Source organism: Eriocheir sinensis, chromosome 39 (assembly GCF_024679095.1).
Source record: "Eriocheir sinensis breed Jianghai 21 chromosome 39, ASM2467909v1, whole genome shotgun sequence".
Classification (NCBI taxonomy): Eukaryota; Metazoa; Arthropoda; class Malacostraca; order Decapoda; family Varunidae; genus Eriocheir; species Eriocheir sinensis.
In genome coordinates, this window is record NC_066547.1 from 13,450,025 (window position 1) to 13,476,064 (window position 26,040).

General features: G+C 41.3%; 1 protein-coding gene across 4 annotated transcripts in view; it reads left to right on the top strand.

Annotated features, from left to right (window-relative positions):
- The first annotated feature begins 676 nt into the window (after nucleotides 1-676).
- LOC127009024 (dynamin-like 120 kDa protein, mitochondrial) overlaps nucleotides 677-26,040 on the top strand; it is a 31,677-nt gene continuing 6,313 nt past the window's right edge. Inside the window, exons 1-19 of one of the 4 annotated variants that reach the window (XM_050881623.1) lie at nucleotides 677-832; nucleotides 1,054-1,132; nucleotides 4,088-4,291; nucleotides 4,938-5,082; nucleotides 5,837-5,971; nucleotides 9,815-9,868; nucleotides 11,871-11,954; nucleotides 15,765-15,890; nucleotides 17,902-18,206; nucleotides 18,591-18,746; nucleotides 19,755-19,880; nucleotides 21,131-21,361; nucleotides 21,636-21,781; nucleotides 21,968-22,129; nucleotides 22,494-22,681; nucleotides 23,033-23,247; nucleotides 23,513-23,652; nucleotides 24,191-24,308; nucleotides 25,720-25,926. In XM_050881623.1, the coding sequence (XP_050737580.1) occupies nucleotides 804-832; nucleotides 1,054-1,132; nucleotides 4,088-4,291; nucleotides 4,938-5,082; nucleotides 5,837-5,971; nucleotides 9,815-9,868; nucleotides 11,871-11,954; nucleotides 15,765-15,890; nucleotides 17,902-18,206; nucleotides 18,591-18,746; nucleotides 19,755-19,880; nucleotides 21,131-21,361; nucleotides 21,636-21,781; nucleotides 21,968-22,129; nucleotides 22,494-22,681; nucleotides 23,033-23,247; nucleotides 23,513-23,652; nucleotides 24,191-24,308; nucleotides 25,720-25,926 (2,850 nt within the window). In that variant the 5' untranslated portion in view covers nucleotides 677-803. The remainder of the gene's footprint in view (nucleotides 833-1,053; nucleotides 1,133-4,087; nucleotides 4,292-4,937; nucleotides 5,083-5,836; nucleotides 5,972-9,814; nucleotides 9,869-11,870; nucleotides 11,955-15,764; nucleotides 15,891-17,901; nucleotides 18,207-18,590; nucleotides 18,747-19,754; nucleotides 19,881-21,130; nucleotides 21,362-21,635; nucleotides 21,782-21,967; nucleotides 22,130-22,493; nucleotides 22,682-23,032; nucleotides 23,248-23,512; nucleotides 23,653-24,190; nucleotides 24,309-25,719; nucleotides 25,927-26,040) is intronic. The other 3 variants (XM_050881625.1, XM_050881624.1, XM_050881626.1) reach the window with 3 other exon arrangements.

Here is a 26,040-nt window from a genome sequence, read left to right on the forward strand (position 1 = left end):
TGGCCCTGGTGGTGGTTTGACCCTTCTTCTGTACCATGAACCTAAAAAAAAAGCCTCATGAGAACCCATTTAATCTCCTTTTCTTAACCTTTGAAAATAGTTGATGTACGAGGTGGAAGCTGCAGGCAGATAGAAGGAAAAAAATAATGTGTGTACGGAGAGTTATACCATCAGGACAGTACTACATGACAGATAATATATGAGCATGAAATAACAGTATATTAGAGGAGCAAAAAAAGTGACGGACTGATATATACCACCACTGAGTTCACTGATACCGCCTTCCTCTTCTTTTATACTTTGCCCTGAGTTCTGTGTTTTTCTGTACACTTTGCTTTTCTATTTTATTCATAGCTTCTCTGGAGTTTTTCACATAATCGTTTAGCACTTGTCCCCTACCATTGTATCTTTTTAGTTTCTCCACATGATAATCACACTCTGTACTGCCTGGGGGTTGGGATGGCATGCTCCTCCCTTCTCCTTTGCTGTTTACTTGCAACAATAAACCATCAATCAATCACTCCTTCACAATGCTGAGTGTGGGGTAGGCCTATACGGGTCACGTCACTGATTTGTGGTCACGGTAGATTTGTAAATGCTATAAGTAATCACGCAATAAATCAACCGTCCTATATATAAACATGATGAAATAGGCTTACTTTGGACCTTTCTTTTTGTATTAACCTTTTGTGTCCGCGCCGCGACCCGTAGTTAACAGTCCCCGGCTGCTGCTCGGCGGCCTAAGCTCCTCAGGCTGGCTCGGCGGGCGCTCCTTCTTATTTTCCGGCGGCCGCTCAGACACGATGTATAAATTAGTCAAGGGGAGGTTTGGGTGAGTACATACTTGACGTTTCAGTGCTTTACTAGGGAGACGACAGATTTTCTTACCTAGTGACGCCTCCAACCGAGACAGCAAGTAGAGAGTCTTTTACGTATGTAGATGTTCTGAACTCATATGAAGCCTGTCGTAGTTTACTCTTCACTGGACCGTCCGTCAGGCGCCTTATCTGGCGGTGAGGAAAATAAATTCTAATGTGTGCCGCCCCTGCCCAGGTACGCCGTGCGGGCGGTGGGCGTGAGCCAGACCCGGTGGGTGCGGCAGAAGCTGTCCAGCCCCCAGGACCAGCAGGCGGTGAGTGCAGTGTGTGTGTGTGTGTGTGTGTGTATTTATCTAGTAGTTTTACAGGGCCTTGGTTTACACTCGTGTAGTCCCGTCTCCATATCTCTATTTGGGGAAAATTTACGAAACCTTAGCCACCTCTGGCAAAGTTAATACTTACATCATGGATGCAGTGCAGTGACAAGTGACTTCCAGAAAGGAGAAAGAATCCAATTCAGGGACTATTTATTATTGAAAATAGGGGATAATAATTCACGAAAGCGTCGCCTCCTCTGCCGGCGGCCGCCATTGCGACGGTGCCGCCGGTGTTGTGAGAAATACCTCCTTGCAGAAATAAGTCGCATATACTTGAGGGGGGGTCCAGGGGGGGCCTTGCAACACTGGCGGCACTCCTCTGGCAGCCGCTGCCAGAGGAGGCGATGCTTTCGTGAATTATTATCCCCTATTTTAAACAATAGATAGTCCCTGAATTGGATTCGTTCTCCTCTCCAGAAGTCACTTGTCACTGCACTGTATTCAGGGACCTAAAAGAAATCCATGATGTAAGTATTAACTTTGCCAGAAGTGGCTAAGGCTTCATAAATGGTATCCCTCTATTTGTCCAGTTTTTCCTCAGACTTGTGCACACTCTTCGCTGATACTACACCCTCACTTAGCCTGTTCCAAACCTCCATATTCCTTTGCAGGAAGCTATATTTCTCTCAAGCACCTTCTTTTTCTCAGTTTTTTTACTGTGTCCTTGTGTGTTCCTGGTGTTTCTTTCTTCTCTTAGTAGTAACTCCTCATTATCTACTTCTTCCATTTTATTCCATAATTTATAAATTTGTATTAGGTCTCCCCTTTCTCTTCTTTGTTCCAATGTTGGCAGGACAATTCCCTTTAACCTTTCTTCATATGACAATTGCTCCAGTTCTGGAACGGTTCTCATTGCCATCTTTTGTATTCTTTCTAGTTTTTTTCCGTGTTTCTTCTTATGGGGAGACCACACAGTTTCTGCATATTCCAATTGACACACCCCATTTTGTCACCAGTCCGGTTCGCCACCAAAAATCCATTTCATCACCAAAGCACTCCAATTTGTCACCATAACTTTCAACAGGGTGATTTTCTCATTCAATGCTGAATCCAATGAAACTGTCGATGAGACCGTGCCATTCTTATCAATTCACTCGATCACTTGATCAAACCATTGACAGTTCTCACAGTGGCAAGCCAAATATTCACCTCAGGATGGCATACATTAGTGGAGCTTGTCACCCTTGTTCAGGCTTGTCGGAAGGAAGTGCAATTACGTCAGCAGGCTCTACTGTGTGATAAATGTCATCAGTGGAGACACAGGGTGTGTGGTTTGAACGTGACTCAAGAAATGTACAAGTGAGAATAAAAAATAATGAGTTATGTGTTGAAGAAGTAATAATGGATTATGAAGTAGCAATGTGGAATGCAATAAGAGAAGTGTATCCATCGGTTTATTTGCATGGCTGCACTTTTCACTGGGCACAAGCCATCTGTCGGAAATTGCAACAGGTTGGCTTGCTGACTGCATATATAGAGCGAGGGCCAGTATACAATTTTGTACATCAACTCGCTCTTCCCTACCTGCCTGAATGACATATCCGACCAGCCTTTGAAGAACTCCAGGAAAAATCACAGCAATGCCAACCTACGAGAAAACTAACAGATTATATAAGGCAAACATGGCTTGATAACATTGTCTGGTCAGTGGGCAACTGGTGTGTGTTCCGACAAGTCCATCTCTGGAAGTTGTGGGATGAATACGAGGAAAAATCCATCACCACTACTAAATTTCTGAGAAGCTGTCAGTGTCTTCTTCCAAGTCCAACATAAGATTAACAATTAATTTGCGCATGTCCTCACTAAAATTGTGGTAGCTCCCCATCAAAATTTTTATATTGTTACCTTTTAAAATATTGTTGTTGCTAATTTTTTGCAACAACGTAAAATGAATTGTGGGTTTTTATTTTCATATACAGACAATGGTCACACTCTGACCTGTTTTTGTTTACTTCATTCCTTTTTACTTTTTTTTTATTTAATTTAATTAATTTATTTATTTTATTTATTTATTTATTTTATTTTATTTTATTTTATTTATTTATTTATTTTATTTTTTTTTTTTTTTTGCTGGCGTATCCATGAAAAAAGTCATGAAGATAGTTAAACAGTGAAGAAAAACGTTGTGACGAAACAGATGAAAACAGTGGTGACGAAACGGGTGTAAATAGTAGCGACAAAATGGTTTGGTGACGAAAAGGGTATACCCCATTCCAATTTTGGTCTAATCATCTTTTTCATCATATCTTCTTTATCCATGTAGTGGAATGCTATTCCTATATTCCTTACCACTCTATAAGTATCACCGAATATCCTCTTTACATGACTCTCAGACTGTTGATTATCTTGTATTGTCACTCCCAGATCTCTCTCTTCTTGAACTTTTAATATTTCTCCATCTCCCATTCTATATGTCCATTTTGGTCTCCCTTCACTCTTTCCCATTTCCATTACATGACATTTCTTCACATTGAACTCCATCTCCCAAATGTAGGAACAGTCCATGTTTTTACCCTAATAGAGAGATGAAGTATCATTGGATAGAAACTACCATTCTTTTTCCAGATATATTTCTGTGCAGCACAGATTTGTCTCCAAGCTCTATTTTTTGGAAACACAATGATGTGTCATTTGAGGTTGTGTACACCTGAATATTTGGTTTAGAAGTTATTTTTCTTTCATCTTTTCTGTCACAATGACTTTGACATTATTCTTCATGAGCACAATATAAATATGGATGGATAAATACAGTACATATAGCTTTATTGATATTACAATAAATATTACATAAGTGTTTGCTCCAAACACAGTCAAGTAAAACTGTAGCAAACCCATGTTATTTTACCCTTGTAGTGTAAGTGAAGTAATCCAATTTTTCCTTCTTCCATCTAGGTGAGGCAGGTGGTGGTGCCCATAGCCAGGCACTTCAGCTCACTGCAGGCCACCCAAGGGGCCCTGCTGAAGCTGCCTGGGCCCAGCTATGCCGCACCAACCCGGGGTATCGGCATGTTGGTGGCCAGGGTGCTGCGTGGGGCCTTGAAGATCCGCTACCTCATCCTGGGTGGCAGCATAGCGGGAGGCAGTGCCCTTGCCAAGGTATGGAGGGAGTCTTTAGTTCCCTCTGTGGATATGCAAATTTTTAGCTTGCAGAATGGCTTACAGAAGAGTATGGACTAAACATGAAACTACAAGATGGAAAGAAACATGTTGGAGAGTGCTTTGAAGTCAAGGAGCATTTTATGCATCAAGGAAAGTGCTGGAGACTATTGAGAAGTTGCTCAGCTAATCTAGCTAGGAATCAGGATCAATATAAGATTAGAGCTTTCCTAAGAGAGACAAGGAGATATCTGTCAAGAGCCATTTTCCTGCAAATGACCTCTGACCTGCCTAGCAAGCCCTGAAGAAGCTCAACAACTGATGGTATCCTAGTGTTTAGTGTACTGGTGGAGTGCCCCCATGAGTTTCAATTGGATGTTATACAATACAGTTTCCAGGAATGCATTATTTATGTAAAACTGATTTCACCTATTTTTCTGACTCGGGTTTCTACCCAAGCCATAGATTTTAAGAACATTCCCCAAGACTACCCTGTTTACCCTATTATAAACTTTCTTCAATTTCATGATTGCATCATACTGCTTTTTGCTTCTACCTTTCCCCAGATATGCAAGTTGAGAATAGAGTAGGAGTAAGGGGAACCCACTCAGATAAAGGTGCTTATAGTGGTTGTTTTTCCTTACAGACATATGAACAGTGGAAGGAAGCCTTACCTGACACCAAGTTCCTAGAGGGCCTGCTTCCCTCACAGGAAGACTTAGACTCTGTTAGAGCTTCCCTTATATCATACAGAGACAAGATCAAGGATGCTGTGCCAGAGTTCTCATTAGGTAAGGAGGTTATCTGTATGCTGTTAAGGATCTGTCATATTTTAGTGTTATTGATTATGACTTTTCTTAGATACAGGCCTTGTATGCAAAAAATGCTTTCCATGAGTATGGGGATGGAAAGCCACAGAATACACCTTTCATCATTCACTTAGGCAGGTTCTGTTGACAGGAAGATATATAAGTCTGTGAAAGACAACCTCTGGGCTGACAGTATGGGCTCTTTCATCAGCTGTTTTCAGCTTACATTGGAAGATTGCTAGACACATTAAGAGTCTCCTGCCTACTTTGCCTGCATTGCCTTACCAGTGGGGTCTTCTCTAAGGCTTTACATCAACTTAAAGAAATTTGATATGAAGGGGTTTTACTGTATTTAGAGATAAGGGAGAGTAATCAAAGAATTAAGAATTATGAAAGAAGTAAAGCTGAGAGCATATGCTAAGTTGTGCATAGCCTCAGTGCTCATTTCCATCTCATTGGCACTTGAGTCGGTGGAGAGTAAGAACCCACTCTTGCACACAGGCAGGTGTGACATCCAGGTTACCACACTTAGCCATCCTCAAGTTTCCCTAGGTACCTATTCATCGCCCAGCCCAAAAGGGAAAATGAACACCTGGGTGAGTTGGGCACCAGACCAGGATCAAACACAGCTCCACAGATTTGTAGCTAGGTGTGGTTACCACTACACCACAGAGGTGGAAATGAAGGAAGTGTTGATATGTAAATGCAGTAGTCACCCAGTCAGCCACCTTTCCAGACCCAAAGCTGTTGGAAGCTAGCGAGGATCAGTACAACAGGCTGGCCATGTGGTTCAAGGAGAGGCTTGATGATGCCATACAAGCTGCAGAGGAAGAGAAAAGCAACAGCAGTGGCACCTCATTCTTCCCTGATGGTGAGTAGTGCTACTCAGCCACAGCAGCACAGCAATGTTCTAACTAAGCCTTGCTCTTTGACTAATCAGTGTTTTGTTATATCTTAACTTCTCTATATTTGATTATTTCTTCTTTTTATTATGGGTGTGTGTTTACCTTGTGATTACAAGAAATGAGCTGTGTTCATGGGATCCAGTCTCAAAATATTTGTTGATCAAATTTAGCTAGAAACACATCTGAGTTTTGTACTTGGCAATCTCTTTGTCCATGCTGATCTATAGTTCAGTAGATCCATGTAAGAAACTTTCTTGATACCTTGCAAGCATTTGTCTTTCACAGTTCTTTCCATGTTTCCCTAATTGCTGCCTTATCCCATACAAACAGATCTTTCATTACGTTGCTAAAAACTATTGCAAATTTTCATTCATTATATCAGTTTGTATAACCGCATCTTCGAAGGCTTTTCCTTCTACTTTCAGTTTGCTGATTCCTTCCTGGTTTTTAATTTGCCTTTTACAAACCTAAACAACAATTTAGATTCCCCTTAAACTTGCCAACTGTGCTAACTCCAAAATATATTTCTTCCTTTCTCTGGATTCCTACATTTTCATACCTATTTCTTTTGTACTCTTCCTGTATTCTGTTGGTACCTCTCATTCTCCACTTGATCCAGGCTGCATCCCTTTTTTTATGTGCTGTCTCACATCTCTTGAACCTGTCCTTTTTTCCAGTTTTCTCCTCCTCCTCCTTTTGGTATATACATTCTTTTCTACCTATGCATTTAAAGTTTAAGGAATATAACCAACATCTTTCACATCTCATTTCTCTGCATTCCCTCCAATCAACCTTTTAAAAACAAATCCTTAATCCATAAAGCTGTATCCTATGAAATTTAAATTGAATCACTACATGATCACTTCCTTACAGGGTACAGATATTTCAAAGATTCACTTACATCCTGTTCTTTGGTTAGCAATGAAAATAGCCTTACTTGGGTGCCATCATCTCATATCTTGTTTTTTATGTGACCCATTGTGTCATTACATTATTCATTGCTATATTGCTCTTTAGCTTCCTTGACTAACTCCTTTGCTTTTGCTCCTTCTTCTATTGCATCTTCCCTTACCCAAATATTCTTGAACCTCTCCTTGGCTGCTAGTCTCCATGTACACTTTCCTCCACACAACCCCCAAACTTAAACACCTCCTCACTCTCTTCCTGAGCATTGATTTTGCCCTCCAAGAATGTAGATACTGTAATTTTAGGTAATCTCAGTTGTCTTTCCCTCTCAGTTCTTATCGGCATTTGTTTTTCTTTCGTCCCTTATGCTTCTCTTCTTTGCTATGCCCCTGATCATTAACTCCCTAGTTTTTAGCAGCCTCACTTCCCTCACCACTTTTCTTGGTTTTCCTTTCTCTGGTGTTCTAAAACCTCCCTCCAGCTTACTGCTCCTTCCTCCTAATTATTTTTTCATGCTTTGATCCCTTCCTTGATTATATTGATGTTTTCCTCATAGGCAAATTCCATAGCAGCCCCCCTCCCCCTGTGCTAAAGCGCTATGAAATGGCTGTCACATGACTGTAGTCTTAGCGGGGGAAGTGCAGGGGGTGAACACAGTTGACACCCCTCATAAAGATGGCGGACCACAACCTCCAGGCAGGCCTGCGGTTTATGCTAAAGCATGCAAGCGACCCTTCACAAATAGCAGACACAACCATAGCAAAACCAGGACATTCATAGGAGACAGTTGGAGGATGCAGAAGAAGTAGGATCTTGAAGATGAGGGATTATGCAGAGATAATAGCCATAATAATATTCAACTATTTTTATTTAGTTACTTGAGTTAATCATTCTACAATGACTTTTACTTACAGCATTGCTGTGGTGAAGGTAGGTATTGTAAATGGTCTAGAAATACTTAATCCACTACCAGCATTCATAGAAGGGGAATATTGGGTCCTGGTCCGCCATCTTGACTACTACATTTGTACCGCTGCTTGTGCACCACCTCCGAGGCCATGGCCCAACGCTGCCATTACCTTGTATTGAATTGTAGTGCACTGTAGCTATGGAACTCGCCCCATTGTTTTTATATCATTCTTTTACAGTTGCCTTCTCATCTTCTTTTGTTCATTTTTTGTCCTTTTATTTTCTCTTTTGATTTTATTTATATTCATTGTGGCTGAGTCATTAGGTACCCATTTTTCCTCCTTTTTTGCACAGCACATAGAGCAAATTCTGCTTTAAAGCTAGAATCTCAACTTAGTTGACTCTCTTGCCTATTCTAGAGAGTGAGTCTGTAGCATCTGACAAGTAGCCACACCTCTTGTAATTCGTGGCTGTATCTTCCATGTCTTCTACACTTACTACTTTGGATTAACTCAGTCCTACTTATTAGTTGATGGTGACAAAAAAAATCATCCTCTGGTCATGAAGACTGCTTCTGCAATTATAACAGTCCTCTACAAAATTTAAACCTCAACATTATTTTTTGGCTTAGGGCTTACTTTTTTGGCTTATATTCACTTGTTAATCTGGATTCCATTCTCATACTCACTATAACATATCACAATTAAGTTGGCCTGCACACCACTCGTTAGTGATGGGGAGGTGTTTGTGGCACTGCTATATGTGTGTGCGTGTGTTCATGCATGCATGCATGCGTTCATGCATGCGTGCGTGCATGTGTGCGTGCATGCGTATGTGAGTGGGTGTGAAAGAGAGAGATGAGGAGAGGAATAGAGCAAAAAAATAAGGCAAAATTGAGGGTCACAAAGGGAAGGGAAACTGAGGTGGGGAACAAAGGTAAAGTTAGCTAGATTTTTTTATCATGCCATCAGGAAGGACATTATGTGTTGCTTCCTGAGAATACCTGTACTTGCCAGTAAAATTATCTCTGCCTCATTTCAATGATATAATGACCATAGTTATTATGTTGCTAGAGATTCATAATGTAGAAGTAAGACATGTTTTTTTAGTTTTAATGCTGTGATTCAGCAAAATATACCTCAGCATGTAAATCCCATACATGCATGTGGGACATAGGAGGATACTTAATTTTCAATTGAAATTTTTGTTTTTATATTTTTGCTGTGTTTGCCCAATTCTCCATGATAAATTACAAATTTAAAGTCATGTTATGTTATACATTTTACATGGTAATTACTTAAACATTCTGAATCCATAGTGATGACAAAATACAGTCTTGATAGTACAATGTGCTTATCACACTATGGATGCTAACAGTGACATCATTTCTGGATGTGATCAGGCTCTTCTCAGCTCAAGGCCCAGCTGTGCTTACCTCTAAGCAGTTGTGCTGTATTTAATTTTCCATAGAGATCAGCAGATGCTGTTAACACAAATGGCTCACTACCTTGATATCATTGAAATTCCTGCTATATACTGGAAATAGTTAATATTATTTGTCCTCTCTCTGGCCTTTGAAATATTTGTTTCTTAGATTACATATTTTTGTTTAATCAATATAAGATTAAAAGAAAATAGTACATATATATGGTGCTCACTTATCAGATATATTTTATTAAAAATTTGTCTGTTCAGTAGTAGAGGTGAAGCATGCAGTAAAGATTACCATAATCATAGTGATGAGAAACTGCATCTCATTGATAAATTCTTGTATTAACTCCATCACCCTACATCATAATACTTAAGGTCATGTCCTCAACACAGGGACAACACAAAACATTATTTCAGAATTTTTATTTCAAGCTTTTAGTGTTTTCAGTATGTCATTATATCCTCACAAGTCACTGTTGCCAGAGTTGGAGAACATGTAACCTTCCCACACTCATGTGGTACTCACTCACTCACTCACTCACCCTCTCTGTTCCCCCCCTCAGGCGAGACCCTAACCCTCTCCGGGAGGCCTCTTGCCCCCACGTCATTGGTCAAAGGTGTGTAGAATACAAGATGTTGGGATATCTGGTATTGTGTGTGCTGAGTGCTAGCAGACTGGGGGGAGGGGGTGAGTGCCATGCTGGGGTTAACATTTGTGTCCATGCTCTCTATCCTAACTTTGATAGTGGCATGGCTGGGCCACCTGCCTGGATAACAAGTACTTCTAGCATTTAGTAGAACAACTCCCCTCCTCATATCACCTGCCAGGAGGGACATCAAGTTTGTAAAGTATACCGTAACTTTTCCTTATTGAACCCTGCTGAAGAGTTTGTCTAATCTTTGGATGATTGGGTTCAAAATTACCTTTCTAAACTGTATTGTGATGTTTTTTCCTTCTTACTTAATGGTCTTGATGTAGGTCATGGATAGCCAGGAGAAGTGTGTTTTGCCTGCTACTGTGTGTCATTGTTGTGCAAGGTGTTTTGTAGTAACAATAATAATGCCACACATAGTTTTACATTCTATGCACATCTCATATCCAAAATTGCTTATTCTTTGTCTTCCTGTTATTGTCAGTATAGAAACTGACCCCTTGTTTGTTATAGTTTGCTTGTATACAGCACAAAGATAATTACTTGCACTCATACCTCTGAACCTCAGCCAGTAAACACAACAAATAAAAGGAGCACAGATTTACACTAATTTATCATAAACAAAACCATGGATGTTCGAATATGAATATCAAAGTTTTGTATTACATTTGATACTAAAATCTGTTGATCATCTTTCATATCCCCTCTGGTCTCGCACATGATTCCTTTGCTTTTTGTAATGATCATCTATGTAAATATTATCTGACATGCACAGTTACCTAACTTGCTACACACTAGTTTTTAACATTTGCAATACCACACTCCCTCTCAATATGCAATAGTACAGTCTCCAACTCATTCCATGCCCACTAGCCAACAACACTCACAGTACCTTTAACTAACTACAAGCCAGTACATGCACCACAACAAATTCCTCAACATAATCCCCTGCCAATACACCCACATACATACTCACAGTTGTGCTTGCCTCACAACAGAAAGGTCATGGGTTCAATTCCCAGACAGACTGGAGGTGAACAAGAAGTCTCCTTTAATCCATACCCTCTGTCTACCCAGCAGTGAATGGGTCCCAGGTGTCAGTCATGGGCTGTGTCGCACCTGGGTGTGTGAGGGTGATGTGAGGTTTCAACCGTATCCAAAGATGTCACCAGAGCTACAAGGTCATTCACAGAGGGTTCTGGCTAGGGAGTGCAAGTCAAGCACTTAATCATACCATAGTGAATTACAAACACACACACACACACACACAGACTATATGAATCGGGACATGATGAAAAGATTGTTAGAGGCATGTATCTGCTCTAGGTTGGAATATGTAGTAGCAGTAGTATATTCCCTACCTTCCCTACATCTAAGCTCGAGAGAATACAAAAAGTAGCAACCAAGGTGGTCCTTAGTATAACAGATCCATTATACAAAGAAAGACTGGAAAAATGGGGATTGCCATCCTTGGAAGAAAGGAGAGAAAAAAAAAGGCAACATGATTGCAGTGTTCAGAGCAGTGATGGGAATAGAAAAAATTGATTGAAAAGAGATCTATTTTTATAAGGTAGAAGACCAGCTAGAGGACATTGAAAGAAACTGAAGACAATCAAATTCTTGAGGGATATTAAGTTTTCCCTTTAAGTGTACTGAACTTTGGAATAAATGGCCCTGACGGGAAGATTGTTCATTTCAAAACCTGATATTAATTCAAAGCTAAGTTTAACACAGGGGCAGACCCCACAAGCATAGCTCCTTTCTGTATGTATATCACAACTTGGTAAATCCAACTATGCAAAGACACACACAATCACACAAGCTGACAAAACACACATCTCCATCCAAAAACCTTACTCTGCAGACCTCCCTAGAGACCCACACCATCACCCTCGTAATCAACATCTGTCATAGCAACATCACAGACACAAGAGGTCCAGACTGACCCTTTGTTGTGTTGTTTCAGACTTCTCCCCCGACCTGAAGCAACACGCCCTCTCCTTCACAGCCATGGGTTCCTCATCTGCAGAGAGGGAAAGGGAAAAAGCAGGTAAGAGAGAGGGAGGGATTCTGCCATCTCACAAGGGAGATGAGAGTAGGAATATCACTCCTCAAAATTATTACAACCATGAAAGTGTTTGTGTTTCTCAAGACACATCATAGCTATAAAGATTCCTAAGGCGAGTGAATGAATGTGTGCTTATACGTGATGGCATGGTCTGTCATACACACACGTACATACACATACATGCTTGTTTATCTTTTTGTGTGGCCTCACCCAGTCTTAAAAACTGAAGTATCATTGAGTTACGATAATGGATTGGCACAGGGAGTCAGTGATAAGGAGCTGATTAATTCCTTTATGGGTGTAAGAGGAAATGATGTTGCTTCTTCACCATACCCTACCATTTGATTTTTTTTTTTTTTTTTCCACCTCTTGAGGGAGACCAGCATTGTGTATATCACACAAAACACCAGTCTTATTTGTGATTATTTCAGTAAATACAGATGTGGTGCACCAAATCTTTCTGGATGAAATATATGTGAATGAAACAGCAAACTGGCTGTCATCTTACCTTCATGGCAGCCTGACCTGATCTTTATCAAGGTTATTTCTCTGTCTTCAATAAACAGCCATTTCAAAGAGTAAGGCACACATGTACCAATACTGATTTCTGCCCAACAACTTAAATTCATATAATTATTATTTTCCAGTTACATATTTCAGACACTGCCTGTATGTTATAAAATAATGTGCATAAAATGTTCATATTGGATAACAAATTAGTTGCCTGCCTGATGATCCTGAGCTTGTTTTACTTAGATATGTTGATGAAAAATGTTCATAAACACATCCTAGGAAAATGTTTTACCAGACAATAGGCAGCAGCAACTTTATCAATCATTAAAGGTGTCAAAGGAAAATGCCATTTATAGTAGTCACTTTACACTGGGCATATGAGGCACCCACCTCATGGGGGGATTGCTACTTCTCAAAGCACATGAGAAACTGATCCATTCAAGATAAATATCTTATTTGCCCAACAATCTGTGCAGGATTTGAACCTGGGCCGACAAGAAGCGGGGCGGATGCCATAGTGTCGAGCCAAAGGGTGCCCCCCCCCCCTGAGAGTGAGAGAGAGAGAGAGAGAGAGAAAGGAGGAGAGAGATAAATATAGTTATTTTATTTTCCCAACAATCTCTCAGGGGTGTGGAGTCGGAGTTAAAATTTCCCAACTCTGACTCCGGGAAATTTTAAAGTTGCAACTTCGACTTCGGGCCCCATGCCCCTCTCCCTTTATTGCAATTATTTTTTAGATGCTGCCTGTAGTGCCAGTAGACTCTCTTGATGTCCTTTTTCTTACATGTATTTATATCCAAATTACGTGTACTCTATATAGACAACATCTAGATAATGTAAAAGAAAAAACTTCACAACTACATTACACGATAAATGATTACGTTAAGGAGTCGGAGTCGGGGGTATTTTTACCGACTCTGGCCAAAAGTAGCCGACTCCACCGACTCCAACTCCGACTCCACACCCCTGCAATCTGTGCTGGATTTAAACCTGGGCCGACAAGAAGCAGGGGTGGATGCTTTAGTGTCGAGCCAAAGGGTGCCCCCTCCTCCCCCCCCTTAACCCCTTCACTACGTCCTGGCCAAAACGGCGCCCCGCGCCGTATCCGAGATCGCCGCGCGTGCCAAATTTCAAATGTCGCTATTGAATATAACAAGTTTTCAGCCATAAACTCAACATATTCATCATGTATTATAAATGAAAACATGCAGAATTAAATGGTGCACACAAAGAAACAAATTAATTGATAGTTTTGAGATGTAAGCATAAATATAGAGATAAAATAACTTGTATATTGGCTAAAGTGCGCCAGGACATAGTATGCGCGTCCTCAGATATGGTACGGGGCACGCAAGGACGCAGTATACGCGTCCTCGTGTTGAAGGGGTTAACCCTTAGAGTACGGGTGGTGATGTATTTCTCTGGATACTGTGCACGGGGAAAATTTAGGCATTCAAAATAGGTGGAAATGGTGTCTTTCTTCTTTGCAATAATTGTATATTCATGTAGTATATATGGTGGTGTAATAAAACTTCTCTCCTAATAAAAATAAAAAAGCTATGACAGCCGAAAATCTTGCGCATTTTCTCGTGGCCGTGACGCTTTGCGTGGAAGCACCCCACTCTCTCTCTCTCTCTCTCTCTCTCTCTCTCTCTCTCTCTCTCTCTCTCTCTCTCTCTCTCTCTCTCTTCACCCCCCCCCCTACTTGCCCCTCCCTCCTCTGTCAGTGTCACTACCATAGCAGTCATCAGAGTCATTGTCACTTTGATTCGCCCGTGCTCTACTTCCGCCCGGAGCAGAGGAACTGCTTGACGCGTCACAAGACATGACAGATGTATTCCGAACAAAAATGGAAAACGATCTGTGGCCTTCGGTAGGCTGCATGCTAGAGACGAATGAGAGTGTGTACGGATGCCAGATGCCTCCATCATTCTTCTGAGTCAAGAACTTGCGGTACATTTGAAACGTAGGGAGCGTAAAGTGTGATGATTATATATATGATCCCCGTACGGGTGGGGCGTGTTTAGCGCACTTGTATATACGATCGCCGTAATCAAAGGGTTAAGAGGGAGAGATAAATATGAATATTTTATTTGCCCAACAATTTGTGCGGGATTTAAACCTGAGCTGACCAGAAGCGGGGCGGATGCTATAGTGTCGAGCTAAAGGGTGCGCTTCCCCCCCTTAAGGGAGAGAGAGAGAGAGAGAGAAAGGAGTCCTTATCCACATCTCATGCCAGTACACCCACATGAACAGTGGCTACTGAATTCTGAAACTTGCTCTATTTTTCACCTTAATATCCCAGCATGCCGACAGGTAGTAGCATATTACAAAGAGGAAATTGATCAGTGTCCTGAGATTTTTCTGATTTATTGACGACCTGGTTGTTTGATATTGAGAGCAAATGATAGATATTTTGTCACTATACACTGATGTATTGGTTGCAGACCACCATATCCACAGATTATAGGTAACTCAGTTACTCCAGCAGCTAATAGCAATTAGTTTGACAAATAATATATGCAGCTTCAATAGCATAAATAAGGCTCCTGTACTGCAGAATCCTACATTTACTTACTTATGTGTTGGTGATGAGGCAAAGTGCTTAGCCATTGGTGTGTGACTGTACTTGTATTAAGTTTGTGTGTCAGTATTTTGTGTGCAGCTGCTTGCATCAGGGTGAGTCCACCCACCCAGCATGGCCACAATTCATTCACAATGCCTCCTCCAGCTTGCAAGATTTTCCTCTTAACTGGTGGCTGGTGTTAGCTCATCCTGCTACTTATGCTTCCCCCCAATTCATTCCTTTACCCCCCACCCCCCTGTCTCTCTTTCTGTCAGTCTCTCTCTATGTCTCTGTCTCATTAATTTTTCATGAAATCTTCATTTCACAATGTTCTATCCAGTGGTAGTTATGGTAAATTTGTGCAAGTTACTTAAGTTGTTGATTAATATTGTAAACTGTCTCTTCTTCCTCTTGTAGCCAATCACATCACTGAAATTGAATGACAGACTCCAGATTATTATTAAGAGCCTGCAGAGTATGAGTACTGATGGAGATGAAGACAGTGTCACTTTTGGCAGTAACTAAAAAAGTTGTTGTTATTTTACTTATATGTTTACTGTATGATTTATTTATTTTCTTTTTGCTCCAGTGTAGCTTTCTTACTGGAGCAAGTCTCCATTGGTAGTCAGCTCTAGGCAGCTGGGGTGCCCACCTCAGCTAGGCATTTTTCATTGTTCACTGTCATCTCAAGGCCAATGTGGACCTCCTTCCAGAGCTCCTCCGCTTGAGACTTTCCCAGCTTGAAGCAGAACTACAAGAAAAGACAGAAAGACTCTCAAAAGAGCTTTCCAGTGTTACTCATGAGAATGCTGATCTCAGACAAAAAATCCAATCCAATGGTTAGTGTTGTGAGTGGATCAAGGCTGCCACCACTGTCATGGGGAGTGTGATGTACTAATGCAGCCTGGCCAGCATGCTGGTGGTACAGGAGACCCTCATGTACCTTTTTTCTTTTCATACCCATAACCCAGTCATTATAGTTTGTGAATATTATTAAGAATGGAATTTAAAATACTTGGATAAACTTGTTGAAGTTCAAAACACTTTAATTTGTAGTTCATCCAAGTACAAGAGGTTATTCCCTTATAGTAAAGAACAGTGTGAAAACAGTGTAAAGGAGAACTCCATCACCATCTGGCTGGCCGGCTGGCTTGAGGTGCAGTAATGTAGTGGTGTGCCAGCAATTTCCTGCATCACCACATCCCTTTAATCCTCCCCATGGGGTGTAAGTGAGCCACACCCCTTTAATAGGCACAGCACAAGCCCTGGACACAGGCAAAATTTAATTGCTTGTGGGGCATGAGTTACTGGGCAAAGCTTCAAGACAGAACAAACCCACATATGACTGTAGACAGGCAAGCTAACTTGAAAATCTTACTGCTTCTCTTGGTGACCCTTCCCATGCTGTCAAATTCGTGCCTAGCTTATAGATGTCCCTTGAAAGAAATGCTTCTGTAATCTTGAGATTTTTTTTTCAAGTTAATGTAAGCAATGATCCACATACACATCTACAGCAGCTGTAATTTGTGCATGCTTCTGTTTATGAGATGCTGTCCAGATTGATAATTTTCTGCTATACATTGTACCTTTTTTTATGTAGTCCATGTAACATTGTGTATGTCTGTAACTGCTCAATAGAACTGCAGTAGTCACAAAGACTTCTAAGTAGCAGCCTTAAACATGAAGCCATTGGACTTGAGTGATGGTTTGTCAAGGGTATATCTTATTTGGTATCCCTAGTATTCACTGTATTGGTAAAAACATGTAGTGAAAAAAAAGTGTTCTGCTCAGTGCCATCCTTCCATATTATGCATCAGCTTTTTTGCTCTATTGATCTCTTATTGTTATATTAGTGGGATTAATTAAAATTTTGGGTTTCTGTTTCAAAGATCATCCTTGCTATTTGTGCTGTAGTTCATTTCATTCATCCTCGATTCTGCTGAGCTTACATATTTATCAGCTTGTGCTTTATTTATCCCCTAATTTTCTTTTGTAATCTATTCCTGCATTTTTTTTTCTCACTCTACTAAATGGCATGCTGTACTGCATATTACTTACACTAATGTATTCTTGTGACTTGATTCTGCCCATTTCTCAGTGTCTCTCCTCTCGTATTTGACCTTGCTTTTGGACACCTCTTTTGTTTCTTTTTTAGGAGCAGCGAGTAGCGGGCTTTTTTTTATTATTGTTTTCTTTTTTTGTGTGCCCTTGAGCTGCCTCCTTTGTCGTAAAAAAAAAAAAAAGTGGTGCCATCACCTTTTACAGGAGTAGCGCCTGCAGACTTTTTGCCTAATCCATGTTTTACCCTTGAGCTGCCTACTTGACTGTAAAAAAAAGTGCCATAACTATGTAAGAAGACCTCTCAAACCTTCTGCAGTGTGCTCTTTCCAAATCTGTAGTTTGCATGAGGTGTATTGGGGCTTCTGGAACAGTAACATAGATTAGTTTTTATTAGTTTGTAAGTTTTATCCTCCATCATACAATCTTCCTACACTTCATTTTCATTATGTGAACTTTAGTATCAATTTGCTCTTTGTGTTTTTGTCGTCAAAAAAGTAATTTTGTCTAAATAGTTTTTAATTGAATCTCTCATTTTGTGCTACATATATGGCAGTCAGTACATTGACCTCAGTTATTATATTTCTTGTTATAGAGTAGTTTCTTTACATCTCTTAGTGCAGTATCCTTGTATACTTTGTCCTATGTAGTCAGCACTTTTCTGCAGTGTCATCACAGTGCTTTAAGGATGGGCCATAATTTTTTGATACAGCACTTTACCTCTTCAGCACCCTCCCACACCTGGTCATTCTTCTACTAATCAAGCATGTAATGTCCTATGTCCCTATCCAGACAACATCAGGGAGAAATATGAAAGCCTGCAGGAGGAGCTAATGCAGGTGCAGCTTAAGTACCAACGGGAGGTGGAGCGCCTCGAGAAGGAGAACAAGGAGCTCCGAAAGTCCCTTATGCTGAGAGCCGGGGACACAGTTGCTCGGAAGAAGGTCAAAAAGTCTCTGATTGACATGTACAGTGAGGTGCTGGACGAGCTGTGTGACTATGACAGCAGCTATGACACCCAGGATCACCTGCCGCGGGTGGTGGTGGTGGGCGACCAGAGCTCTGGCAAGACCTCAGTGCTGGAGATGGTGGCTCAGGTGTGTGCTATGGTGTTGTGATTGCAGGGCTGTGTTGTGAAGGAGTTTGTCCAGGAGCTTTAAGTATATAGAGATGAATACGGAGTGATGGGTAAGGAGGAAAAGTGAGGAGGGTAAAGGACGATTGTGGCTACTGTCATTTGTAAGTAGCCTGAGTTTAAGAGTCATGTTTGTCAGAAATATCAGTGTTCATCAAGGCAGAACTTATCATAACTTTGACTCAGGATATTTATGTATTCCCTCTATTTTATTTTTAGTTTCATGTGAACTGTAACTTCTTTTTATTGTATACATTAATTTTCAGTGTGTTGCTTTTCACATCACATGTTTCGTCAAGAGTAGTTTATAAGTCCAGTATCAGTCTGCATTCTCCCTCCCTCCCAGGCACGCATCTTCCCAAGGGGTGCAGGTGAGATGATGACCCGAGCGCCTGTTATGGTGACGCTCAGCGAGGGGCCTTACCACATTGCCTCTTTCAAGGATTCCACCAGGGAGTTTGACCTCACCAAGGAATCTGAATTGGCTGAGCTGAGGAAAGAGGTGAGTTGTTGTTTTCATCATATACTTCTTTTTTTCTTATTCCTAATTGTTTGAAATATTTTTTTAGCCCAGGTAAAATCTCAATATAATAAAATCATTAATTAGATTTTCTTAATTCTTTATTAGCCTCCTCTTGTTAACCTTACAAAGCTCCAAAATTCAACACCTTTTCTGACAAGGCATCAGTAGAAAAGTTAATGGAATGCATGGATTATAGAAATTGGTCAAGAGGTAGGAAATGTCAGTTAGATTTAAGGTGAGAAAATTGAGAAAAATGTTGGACAGTATAGGGAGCCTTGGAAATGTTTGCAACTGAACATAGCATGTGGTAAGACTTATGAAATGGAAAGGCCATAAAGGCTGATACCAATATGAAAGGATTTAAGGAAGTGCAAAGATGGAGTGAAGTAATGTCAAAGATTACAAACATCTGAGTGGCTTACAAAATCAGTGTGTGTATCAGTTAGGTCAGCTGTAAAGATTGTTTAAGTCATTGTGTTAGTGTTGAAAACAATTAAGATTGCTGTGAATTTATGATTTGTCATGGCACTGGCCTTCAGGTTTCTAGGAGGATTATAGCACATGGAGTCTGAAATATGGCTAATGTTATCCTTTGAGATGAACCAAGTTAACAGAGAAAGATAATTGATACTACAGCATTTTTATGGTGTGACAAATTTCTGCAGTTGGCAACATTACTTTGGATGTCTTTGGAGTGATCTCAGATTGAAATTTAAGTTTCAGAGGAGTATGTTACCATCACTTTGGATGTTTGGCATTTACATTGATGGAGTGAAAACCGAGATGTAGAAGAAAACATTGATATCTTAGAAAACTATAACCATTGGAACATCTCATAGTGGCTTCTAGCTTTATCTGAGAAGAGTTTACCGAGACACTTAAGAATAAGAATTTCATTAGATTAGAATGAACACAACAAGCATAGTAATGATAATGATAACCAAGGGTAAGTATCTTGATCAGTAATAATAGTAATGATGGTGACAGGTTGAGCTGCGGATGAGGAACAGCGTGAGGAATGGCCGCACAGTGAGCCATGATGTGATTTCCATGACTGTTAAGGGACCCGGCCTACAGAGGATGGTGCTGGTGGACCTGCCCGGGATCATCAGTGTGAGTATGAGACAATGCATGGTACAGGGAGGGTTCGTGCAAGTGTACCCAGTGGTGGGCACCGCTAACCGAAAAGTTAGCTTCACTAACTGGTAATCCACTAACTAAAAAGTTAGCTTCTCTTACGCTAAACCACTAAACTAATAAAGAAATTAATGGAAGTTAACACTAACCACAAACCACTATCTTTTTTTGTATGGATTTAGTTTCGGTTTAGTATTTTGGCTCTAAAACCCTTAAAAACAGACCTAGTGACCTGAAATTTCAATATGTTGTAGCTTAGACATAGAGCTTTCCAGAAAGGTATAGCATGTCATAATCAGATGATGATAAGGTGTACACAAATAAACAAATTAAATTCAACATATGGCACACCTTATTTATGCCTTGTATATGAACTTACAATAGCAGAGCAGAAAGAAAATCTGATACCCAAGTTTACCTGGAAGTGGAAGCCCTGGAATTATTGTGCCATGTAGCTCAACTGCATGGTGCTGTGTCTGCCCACAATGTACAGGAACAAACCTGTATGAATTTTTTAGTGGACTTAAAGTTAGCAGAGGAGGAGCTACATTTAGCGGAAGCTAATTGGTCCACTAACTGTTTCCAAAGTTAGTGAAAACACTTAGGACCTAATGAAAAAGTTAGCTTTGCTAATTAGTGGATTATTTTTATTAGTGGATTTATTATAATATTATAGTTATATAAGAGGTGCATGTGGTGTTTCAGGATGGGATGGAGAAAGTAATGGAATTGTGTATGAGTGGTTTGGTATGGGTGTGACAGCAAAAGGAGTGGATTGTGGAGTGGTGGAGTGGGTGAAGCGTGGTGCGTTGAGATGGTTTGGACACGTGATGAGAATGGGGGAGAATGAATTCGTGAGGAGAATGTATGAGGGAAGGATTGAGGGAGAGGGTGTCAGGGTAAGACCACCTGTGAAGTGGATCAGTAGGGTGAGTGAGTATTGGAGCAAGATAATTCGAAGTAGAAGGATTGAGTGTGCTGAGAGGAAGTGCCAGAACAGGGGGAGATGGAGACCCTTCTGCTGCAGCCACCCCCTGGAGGGAAAGTCCCGCGAGGGAGCAGGGTGTCGGAAATATAGATAGATTGATAGATATTTCTACATACATGATTATATTCCATAAACAGTGGCCTATGGCAAGCTATCCAAGAGAACAAGGTAAGAATACTTTAACATACTCTAACTTTATTACCCTAAAAAATGAGTAAAACAACCTTTCTCATTCCAGACTGTAACCACGGACATGGCCTCAGATACACGGGAGGCTATACGCACCATTTCAGAGCAGTACATGTCCAACCCAAACGCCATCATCCTGTGCATCCAGGATGGCTCAGTGGATGCTGAACGCTCCAATGTGACAGATCTAGTGAGCCAGATGGACCCCCAGGGCAAACGCACCATTTTTGTCCTCACCAAGGTGGACCTGGCCGAGGAGAACTTGGCCAATCCTGATCGGGTAAGTTCAAGCCACAGACAGCTTCTTGGATACTGTAACTTCAAATGCTTGCACACCCTGTTTTCCAGACCCCAATAATGACAATGAATACAGCATCATTGCTGATTCCAAATGATAACTCTCAAGCCATTAAGGACTAACCTTGCCTGTAAATGTGCAGACCTCCTCTGACCTGACACGGAAAATATGAAGTTAATGAGAATATGGCTTGAAAGTTAAGGCAGACATGGGAGTTACACAATGCAGACCCTTATGCTCATGTGGTGCTTCCCAGATAAGGAAAATCCTGGCAGGTAAGCTGTTCCCCATGCGTGCACTGGGCTACTTTGCGGTGGTGACAGGGCGCGGCAACCAGGAGGACTCCATCCAGGCCATTAAGGATTATGAGGAGGCCTTCTTCAGCAGCTCAAAGATATTCAAGTATTGTGCCCTTAATTACATCATTCTAGTTAATATGAATTAGGTTGATTAAAAAAATGAAATACTAGATTAACCACCATATAGAGTAAATAAAAAATTGAATACCAAATACAAAACCCGACAATTCTACCACCAATGTAACCATATCGCATCCCACAAACCAGTAAGCTCAACACTACTTTGCAGAGGTGGTGTGATTAACAGCCACCAGTGCACAACCCGGAACCTGAGCTTCGCTGTGTCCGAGCGCTTCTGGAAGATGGTGAGGGATACAGTGGAGCAGCAGGCCGATGCTTTCAAGGCCACCCGCTTCAACCTAGAGACAGAGTGGAAAAATAACTTTCCTCGGTTAGTGATTATGAAGGACTTGAGAGTAAAATAACTAAATATCTCTCTTTTACTTATAAATTCAAAGTCATCCCCTGACATTCTTATGGGATCAAGGATCAGAACTGCACGTTTTCAAACTCTGAAATGTCAGTGTAATTATGGTGACTAAATATGGCAGCATGACATTAGGAAGTAGTTACCACCATCCATCAACCTCTACTTGTCATGCAAAGACCCACCTGCATTCATACAGAACAGGAGGTTGAAGCTTTGGCTTTGCATTTTTGCTCTCCCCCCACCCTCTTTAATGAAAGAATGGAGGTGCACATCATCTGGATTCTGTCTCCATTATTGTCATTTAACATTTTGTGTGTTGGTACAGCACCCGTGAGCTGGACCGTGATGAGCTGTTTGAGAAAGCACGTGGAGACATTCTGGATGAGGTGGTGAACCTATCACAGGTGTCTCCCAAGCAGTGGGAGGAAGCACTCTCCAGGAAGCTTTGGGAGAAGATGGTCACTTACATATTTGAGAGCATCTACTTGCCTGCCGCACAGACTGACAGCTCAGGTACTTGTTCTCACTTGGGGTCTCCTGGTGTTACTGTGGAAATATTCCTAATTTTTAAACTAATAACCTCAACTATCTCTTCAGTACACTGACCAAAAGTTAAAGTACAAATAACTCAAGATTTCCAGATTATTGGTGCAAATTTATAAGAAAAATAATATTTGCATTGGTAGTTTTGATTTTAGGTTTGTAACTGATGATCTTAAACAACATTTGAGTTCAGCCTTTCTGCTTACCCACCCAGATCATTAACAATTGCTCAGTGCCATCTTCCATCCTTATTCCTGACCTCTTAACACCCTTTGCTAACCCAACACCATTTTAATATCTCCCTCTTTATCAACCCAACAGGCACCTTCAACACCACAGCAGACATTCGGCTGAAGCAGTGGGCAGACCAGATGTTGCCCAAACGTTGTGTGGAGGTGGGCTGGGAGACACTACAGGACGAGTTCCGCAAGTTTATTGAGCGCGCCAAGACCTCCAAGGACCATGACACCATCTTTGACAACCTTAAAGCATGTGTGGTGGATGAAGCCATGAGGAGACATGTTTGGGAAGACAAGGTAAGCACCAGGAGCAGGATAGGAGCAGTCAGTATAGCTGGGCAGGGCACAGCCATTTTTAGGAGCCTGTGTGTGTGTGTGTGTGTGTGTGTGTGTGTGTGTGTGTGTGTGTGTGTGTGTGTGTGTGTGTGCCCTTGAGCTGCCTCCTTTATTGTAAAAAAAAAAAAAGTAGAGGCAACTGTAAGGTGATGATGACAGGCAGAGTGCTGTGTTGAGAGAGGTAACCATCAGGTACAATTGTCTGATTCATTTCCACCCTTACCAGGCTGCTGATGTGCTGCGTGTCATACAACTAAATGCCCTGGAGGACCGCTCAGTCAGTGACAAACAGCAGTGGGACTCTGCCTGCCGCTTCCTGGAGGAGTCAGTGAAGGAGAAACTTACAGTGACAGAGAGCACACTAAGGTGAGGCAACAAGAAAGAAGGAAAGGGATGTTATATTTATTTATTATATGCATCTTTGTGACCACACATACAGTTGACCCTCACTGGGTTATGTACTGAAGCTTCCCAGCAAACAAAGTGAATCCACCTCTGTAGTGCAGTGGTTAGCACCCCTAATTACAAATCTGCAAGCCTGGGTTTGAATCCCAGCCTGGGCAGTCAGCATGCAGCCCACCCAGCTGTTCATCCCTCCTTTTTGGGATGGTCATGTAAATCTACGAAACCTTCATAATTTACAGGTGCTAGTTTCCTTGCAAGTTCAAGAACCCTGTAGCCTGTAGATTTCTCACTAGAACTAAGAAAGATGGATTAGTTTAGTAGCTGTGAAGTGTGCTCCCAGTTGTGTCAGATTAAATCCACTGACACTTGACATTTAAATACCTACTTTATGGCTGTTTAGGTATGTTGGGATATGTTACACCTCTTAATGTATTTTTGTGAACAATAAATCTCTCTCTCTCTCTCCCCTGTATAAAGTGGTTGTTTTGATCTGCTTCAGGGAGATGGTTGGGCCAGGGACACGGGAACAGTGGCTCTACTGGACCTCCCCCACTGAAGATCAGCGCAAGCGGGCAGCTGTGAAAACGGAACTAGAGAAACTGCTTGCCACTGATTATGTAAGTTTCAAGAGGGTGTAGGTAGAGAATTTAGATTTAGTCTTGCAGCTGTATCAACATATACCATCTGTAACTCTGGGGTGAACTGGGCCATGGATGTGGAATTGCTGTTTTGATAACTTTGGGTCTGTCACACACATTCTCCAGCATGCATCCAAAAACTTGTGCAATAAAAATGATGATTAAGAAGCACCTGGAGTAGAAGAAGTAGAAGCAGTACTGCTTTTATGGACCTGAGGGAGGACTAAGACAGTTGATAGGAAGGATGTATGGGATGTCCTGAGAATATATGGTGGAGGAGGTGTTAACTTTTTTGAAGGGTTCAGGTCTTTTTACAAGGATGTAAATGCTGTTGTGCATGTGAATGGGGAGTTGAGTTAGAGTTTTAGTGTTGGTATGGCTGAGAGACATGGGTGTGTGATGTCACCTGGACTTTTAATGTTTATATGAATAGTTGTATAAGAAAAATGAAAGGCAGAGTAGGGGAACTGTGTCCAAGGCTGAAAATGAGTGCTACAGGGAAATCTTTGGTCGCAGGTCTTTTTGCTGATGATACATTGTTATTGGCAGAAAGTGAGAGGTTGCTGCAGTGGATTGTAGTTGTATTTGACAGGGTGCATAAGACTCAAAAGTTGAAAATGTTGGCAAGAGTAAGGTCATGGTATTTGATAGAGCAACAGAGCAGACCAATTTTGCCAATCCAAACATAGTATGGACAAAGAGCACGAGACTGTAAGATCTGGTTGAGAAAACAGAGTATGGGGGAAGTGATGAAATTTACATTCTCATGGACAGTTCTGCGTAAGCATGGAGGGAAAGGTGAGGGAATAGTTAACACAGGTAATAGGAGCATTAAAAAGATTATGAAAGGAATTAGGAAAATGAGGGTAAAGAAAAGAGTAAGATACAGTATTATCCTGCTAACTTTGTCATATAGATCAGAGGCATGGGCATGGTGTAGTACAGGAATCTTCAACATGCTTAATGATAGTGAACTAAATAAGTGGTGTATGTGGTGTGTGTCAGGATGGAATGGAGGAATTCATTGAGAGGTTTGCTATGGGTTTAACAGCAATGGTAGTGGGTTGTGGAGTGGTTTAGTAGGTTAAGCATTGTGCTCTGAGATAGCATGGACGTGTGATCGGAATGAATGAGGATGACTTTGTGAAGAGAGTTTACGAGGGCAGGACTGAGGGATTAGGGTGGGAAGAGGGGGTCAGAGGGAGACCACCAGTTAAATGGATCAATAAAGTCGACAAGTATTGGAAAGAGAGAGTTGTAGGTGAGGGATCGAGTGTGCTGAGAAGGAGTACCAGAACAGTGAAGTATGCCAGATCTTTTGTTCAGACAAGCACTGTATAGATTCCTTTTACCAGAAGCATGTTCCAGTTAAAATCCATTCTTCCCACAGAGCCACAAGAACACACTGAATTATGATGAGGTCACTGCTGTCAGAAAGAACACACAGAACAGTGGCATTGACGTGGACAATGAATTCATCAGAGAGACATGGCACCCAGTGTACCGGCGTCACTTCCTTAGGCGGTCCCTGGCCAAAGCTTATGACTGCCGCAAGTCCTTCTATGCCTACCACCAAGGCCTAGAAGGGGAGCTAGGGGTCAGTAAACAACTTACTGTGTATCATAGATATGTGTTATATGTTACATGGCACTAGGGAAGCAAAACAAAATTTGCAGGGTGTCTAGTGAATAACCTGTGGAATAATAATCTA